Source organism: Malus sylvestris, chromosome 2, assembly GCF_916048215.2.
Source record: "Malus sylvestris chromosome 2, drMalSylv7.2, whole genome shotgun sequence".
NCBI lineage: Eukaryota > Viridiplantae > Streptophyta > Magnoliopsida > Rosales > Rosaceae > Malus > Malus sylvestris.
This window is the reverse complement of record NC_062261.1, coordinates 13,729,425-13,735,439: the sequence shown is the minus strand read 5'-3', so window position 1 is coordinate 13,735,439 and position 6,015 is coordinate 13,729,425. Positions and strand designations below refer to the sequence as shown.

At 36.9% G+C, this 6,015-nt stretch overlaps 1 protein-coding gene across 1 annotated transcript; it reads left to right on the top strand.

Annotated features, from left to right (window-relative positions):
• The first annotated feature begins 1,129 nt into the window (after positions 1-1,129).
• On the top strand, positions 1,130-5,450 carry LOC126614098 (uncharacterized). The gene is made up of 6 exons (XM_050281745.1): positions 1,130-1,447; positions 2,013-2,242; positions 2,324-2,582; positions 4,297-4,476; positions 4,575-4,724; positions 4,919-5,450. Exons 1-6 carry the CDS (start codon positions 1,418-1,420, stop codon positions 5,084-5,086), a joined length of 1,017 nt encoding a protein of 338 aa, XP_050137702.1. The 5' UTR covers positions 1,130-1,417; the 3' UTR covers positions 5,087-5,450.
• The last annotated feature ends 565 nt before the right edge of the window (positions 5,451-6,015 follow it).

Here is a 6,015-nt window from a genome sequence, read left to right as displayed (position 1 = left end):
TAAAGTTTATAATAATAATAATAATAATAATAATAATAATAATAATAATAATAATATAGGAATTGGCATCTTGTTCTTGTTTACTTAAATAAATTCCACACCCCTCACACATCCACTTTATCCAAGAAAATGGTTTATGTCGAAAAATAGTTTAGGCCAACTAACCTTTGGTCTAGATGTTTCTACTTAGTTAGAGGAGACCATAGTTTCTACTCACCTTGATAGTGATTATTTATGATGAGTTCAATACTTAGTTGTGACTTACTCCATTACGATAGCATACCTTTGTGGCATTGGCTCATTTCCGCCTTTAATGACGACATTGCATGATTTCACTACACATCATCCTAATCAAAAGTATCCATACGATTTTCCCAATCTAAATGAAGTACGTAGGTTTTACATGATGAAGATTGAGCATTGCAAGTTATATTTTATACGGGTACGGGAAGAGCCCGACTTGGTATTCTTCATTCTCTTTATCATTGTCTAAGGGTTACCTTTAGAAAAATTTATTCAATTTTAAATCATTTAGTAATCCATATATGTTAAACAAATTGATGGGTACGGTGGCCCGATGAGCCGTTAATATATTTAATTTATATGAATGACTAAATAGTCTCTAAATCGAAATTATTTTTTTGAAAAATGGTTTTTAGATAGTGATAAAGAAAACGAACGATTCCGTTTGCAACATTTGGACATTAAAATGATATTCATCGTTATTGAAAGAGGAAAGCTCCATATACCTAAAGAACCAAGAATTATTGAAAATAAATTATAGAAAAAAAAAACAACTTGTTGGAATTTATATGTAATATTTTTCAAGTAATTTATAGATTCTATCTATTCAAACAAAAGTCAAAAGTCTTCAAGGGATTGCACTGCCCTGCTATCTTTCCCTTAGCTTTTTTATTTATTTGTTTGGTCGGGAAACACCATATCCTCTTGAACGGCCAAGTCTTTGTGTTTTAGTTGTTGATTTTCAACATTGACTTTTAAACTAACACCAGATTACGGCATTTGGGTGTAGTACGACAATTTGATTCTAATTTTGCCCAAAATACTTTTATTAAACAAAACAAAAAATCAAATATCTATTACCAATAATAATAAAAGAATCCCAGAGAGACCAACAATAAGAGTCTCAAGAAGCCTTTCAATTTGGGTATTGTTTGTGGTTGTGTGTGTTTCCCACTAGTCCCAAAAAGCCTTCCAATTTTCAGGGCTCTGTTTTCCATGCGGCCAAAAAAGCTCCAAAACCCAGACCCTTCTCTCTCGTTTCCTTTTCTCTCTAGCAGCTCCTCTCTCTCTCTCTCTCTCCGAAGAACTAGCTGAGGATGTCCAGTAGTAGTCTCTGAGCTCTGCTTGGTGGTCCTTGCTCTCTCTCTCTCTCTCTCTCTCTCTGGTTAAAGCAATGGCTGAAGACATCTGCTTCCTCACCAAGGTGCTTGCTTTTCCATATATTTCATTTTTTACTTTTCAAGTTCAATTTTTGTTGGAATGGAGTTGTGGGTTTTGCTCAAAATGCTGTTTTTACTAGTACAAATTTCCCTTTTTTGTTTTTAATTTGTATTCCACAGAAAATATGGAGATGAAATGTGTTCTGTTGGTGTTGAAGCATACATGTGCATCTTGTTTCTTTGTTTTTTCAGTGTTTTTTTTTTTGTTTGTATAAAAGGTGCTCTCTTTGAGACTGTTGTTTCAGTTCTGTGGTGATTTGAAGTAGAATCTCTGCAACTTCGATCTGGGTTTTAAAACCTTAAAAACTTATCTGTAATCAAGTTTAACATGCTGTTAATATTACCGTTAATTAACCCACTTGCATTTTGTTTTCTTCTTACTAATTTTTACTTTTTATAATTTTTTGGGGCTTAGAAGTAGATTTAGTGTTTCTATGGATTTTATACTCGATTATTGTTTTGTTAGTGTTACTTAGAGAGCACACATTGCATTTGTGCATACCCATGAATCCAAATTTGCATTTAACTCCTGACAATTTTGGTTCACAGGAAAGTTTGATCATAAAGCCTCCCAAGAAATCTCCTTTGTTATGGAGGATGACAGTCCTAGTGTTTGCGACTGTCTTCGGCGTTTATATCTGCTCAATATGTCTAAAGCAGATAAGCATCCAAACCATGATTAGACTTCAAAGCATCAAAATCATCGAAGGGCCTTTGCACAATATCAAACTAATAGAAAATTCTTATAAGCATTACCCGATGCCCAAAACTTTTAGCAGGTAATTGAAATTTGTTACCCTTTAGATTTGAATTCGGGTATCTTCAGCTTTTGTTAAATCCCTGTTGCGGTCTATTTGTAGGGCCGAATGTGCACGCAATCCTGTAAGGTTCTTTGCAATCTTGTCGATGCAGAGATCGGGGAGTGGATGGTTTGAGAGCTTGTTAAATAGTCATAAAAATGTTAGTTCTAATGGGGAGATATTCTCGGTTAGGAATAGGAGGGAAAGTATATCTTCAATTGTACAGACTCTGGATAAAGTTTACAGTTTGGACTGGTACAGTAGTGCTTCGAAGAATGAGTGCTCTGCTGCAACTGGCTTCAAGTGGATGCTTAATCAGGTATGAAATGCCTATTACTTCATGCTGATATTCGTATTCCATTATGTTCTGCTCTGTGATTAGCAGAAAGCTTACGCTATTAGTGACAACTAGTAGCAAATGTGAAGCAGTGTGAACCATATTGCTACCTAAGAGGTTGTAACGCTAAAAAATGGAGATTTTGATTATCATTGCTCCAAACATTAGAACATTTTCACATGCCATGGTCCATTTACGTGTCAACTTCCTAACAGATTCTGTTTAATTGTTTACATTTTTCGCTTTGACATTTTTGATGTGATAAATTAGTGATTATGAATAAATGGTGTATATGGGTTGTTAGGACCTAGGAGGGATGCTTAACTCATCTAAGTTTGGCCAACATATTGTATTACTCAAACTCTTGATTTTATATTTTGTGTTGTTTGTGTCTTGATTCACGAGGAAGGAAACTATTCCTTGCTTCATCTTTTCCTTGTACATGTACAATACAAAGAACCAATTCAACTAAGGAAAGACCATATCGAAATTGAAAAGATTATATCAGTATTAAAGGTCGCAACCACTCGCACTGTCTTGAAAATTGCATCAAAGTTCAAAGCAATTCTTTTTTCAGCTGTACATTGCTCTGTGATTAGCGCTGGAGGGATCAGGGTTAGTCTGTTTAAATACAGATTGCAAAGCTTGTGGATTATACCCCTGAATATTGTGTTCTTGGTGTATGATGGTAAAAGGCTTTGTTGTTGTTGTTGTGGTTGTTTGGTGTATGATGGTATTGTGTTCCCTTACCTGTACTGAAAACCAAACATACCGCAAGTGTCGTATCTCTGGTTTGGTAAAGTGATTGCTTGGGATTGAAGGAGGTGGTCAGTCACCAAATCTTGGGTGACGGGTCAAATAGAACAGAGTCGAGCAGGTTGGATTCAGCGGTAGGCGACCGGTCAGTAGATCCATCAGTTCAAGTTTGGTGGTGTGACCAGTTGAGCTTTTGCAAAAGGGAATTTTGTTCCCGGGTTTCTTACCTATTTCAATTCCTATTGTAACATAAAGCCCTAAAGCCTACACTATATAGATAGGACTATAGGGGTTATTGAACATAACAAGAATTACCAGGGAACCTTGACTGCTAGAAACAAGTGTGTGAGAGGGACTAAGACTCGGGATTTCGGAAAAGGAGGTTTTCTTGTAAACCAAAGGTGTTAACTGATTACTAATGAAATTTATGAGGGTCGCTAGAGTGGACATAGACACGTTACTGAACAACTATAAATTTGTTTTGTGTTTGCTTTTGCTTATTTGTTTGGTTATCTACTTTGTGGTGGGTTGATTGCGTGCATCATGGTCCATTGATGACAAAATCCATAGAGGGCCTTTGTACAACAATATGAACTATGTAATAGTTTTTAAAAAGTTTGTTTTTCCTTGACTGAAGTTTTTAAAAAAGTTTGATAGCTTGTATAGAATCTGTTGGATGATCGGAACATTCCGTTTATCATAGGTATGTGGTGTCTGTGTTTGTGACATTCCAAGTTTTATGAGATAATTGAATATGGTTTATATGAATATATATTTCAATCTCTTCCGTTTGGTGTGGGGACAGTGCAAGAGATGGGACACCAAAAAGAACACGACTGTCAGTTTTGTAATATTTTGAAACTATGGATAACTGGATGGTCCTCTTTTTATCGAAAACCTCGTGGACACAATGAAGGAGCTGACATATATGCGTTTGCAGGGTTTAATGGAGCACCACAGTGAAATTGTACAATACTTCAATCGTAGGGGGGTCTCTGCAATATTTCTCTTTCGAAGAAATTTGTTGCGCAGATTGGTTTCAGTTCTTGCTAATTCCTATGATCGATATGCTAAGCTATTGAATGGAACCCACAAGTCACATGTACATTCAGAACAAGAGGTCTCTCTCTCTCTCTCTCTCCCTCCCTCCCTCCCTCCCTCCCCACCCCAAACACATATTTGTAGTTGTGTATTTTAGCGGTGGCTTCTTATATACAGGCTGATACACTAGCAAAGTACAAGCCTACTATCAATTGTACAAACTTGATTACTGATCTTAAGGAAATGGAGATGGCAACTGCAAAAGCTTTGGAGTACTTTAATAGCACCAGGCACATGATTGTGTACTACGAAGATATTAATCGCAGTGTAAGGATCTACATAAAAATTTCGTAAAATCTTTTATTGTGTACGTTCTTGTAGAAGTTTTTACTGTATATGTTTCCCATGGTATTCCCTTGGAGACAACTGTGGTACGGCTTTATGCTAATTCTGTTAATATTTTCGCGTGATGTATTTCCGGAATCATGCATCTAACGTGGTCATTGTTTCATCATATTCAGAAACTTAAAGTTGTTCAAGAGTTTCTCGGCCTGCCACGAATGAAATTGACCAGCCGTCAGGTAAAGATACATAACGGATCATTGTCTGACCATATCAAGAACTGGGAGGATGTGCAGAAGACGCTTATGGGAACACCTTATGAAGAATTTCTCCGTTCGGACTATTAAGGGTAGTCCTCCGCTAACTTTTTGAAACTGGTGTAAATACCGACTCCTGATATTCTTACCCCAAAAGCCAGAGAAATTATCTTGGGCAACCAAGATATGATCTCTGTGGCACCACTCGTCCAACGGATGCTTGCCACGTGTTCAAAAAGCGAACTACTCGACCAATAGACGCTTGCTTTAAAAGTTTTTGGCTGCCACGATGGCTGTGTTTTGATCCTTCATGTGATCATCAACACTCCGTTGATGTGTCTATACCTTCTTTTTTGTTGTTTTAACCAGACAGGCGCATTGTGTATGTCAGCTAAACAATGAGATGCATAAGCAATTTTTTAATTTAATTTTCTTTCGATTTCTGGCTTTTTAATATTTTTGCCTTGTTTAATATTCTGGGTCAATATTATCAGAATTTCATTCCGAAACTGATTGGAACATTGAGGATGCGCATTGCACTAGACCTTCTATATTTGGTGTCGGGGCAGAAGAAGTTTTCTTGAACTGTTTACACAGCTTTTACAGTAACCACTTGGGTAGAGAAACTTAATTTGAGGCAGCTGTATCCCTATATCAAGAGAAATTTTAAGATCCGACACTCGGATTATGTGTCCATGCAGACTCTAGAAAACCAGGATTCTCTCCTGAGCATTCCCTAGGCATCCCGCAATTTTATCCGTTCATTTTATATCGTGCGGTCAGTTTTCGTTAGGTACTATTTATATTTGAATTTTAAAATTTAAATTTTAAATGATTTCTGACTGCACGATACACGATGAACGGATAAGATTGCGGGATCCCTAGGGAAATGCTCAGGAGAGAATCCTGATTCGACTCTAGACACAAAAAACCACCCATGGCCCGCCACTGTTGATTTGAGACCCACCATTCTCCCACTTAATGACCTTACCCGCCTCTTGTTTGCCGCACTCAAGACC

What these genes read in the sequence shown, in the direction of transcription:
- LOC126614098 (XM_050281745.1), top strand. Translation starts at nt 1,418, where the DNA reads ATGGCTGAAGACATCTGCTTCCTCACCAAG. An exon ending in ACATCTGCTTCCTCACCAAG is followed by an intron (nt 1,448 to 2,012) that starts GTGCTTGCTTTT and finishes TTTGGTTCACAG; the next exon opens with GAAAGTTTGATCATAAAGCC. An exon ending in ACGAAGATATTAATCGCAGT is followed by an intron (nt 4,725 to 4,918) that starts GTAAGGATCTAC and finishes CATCATATTCAG; the next exon opens with AAACTTAAAGTTGTTCAAGA.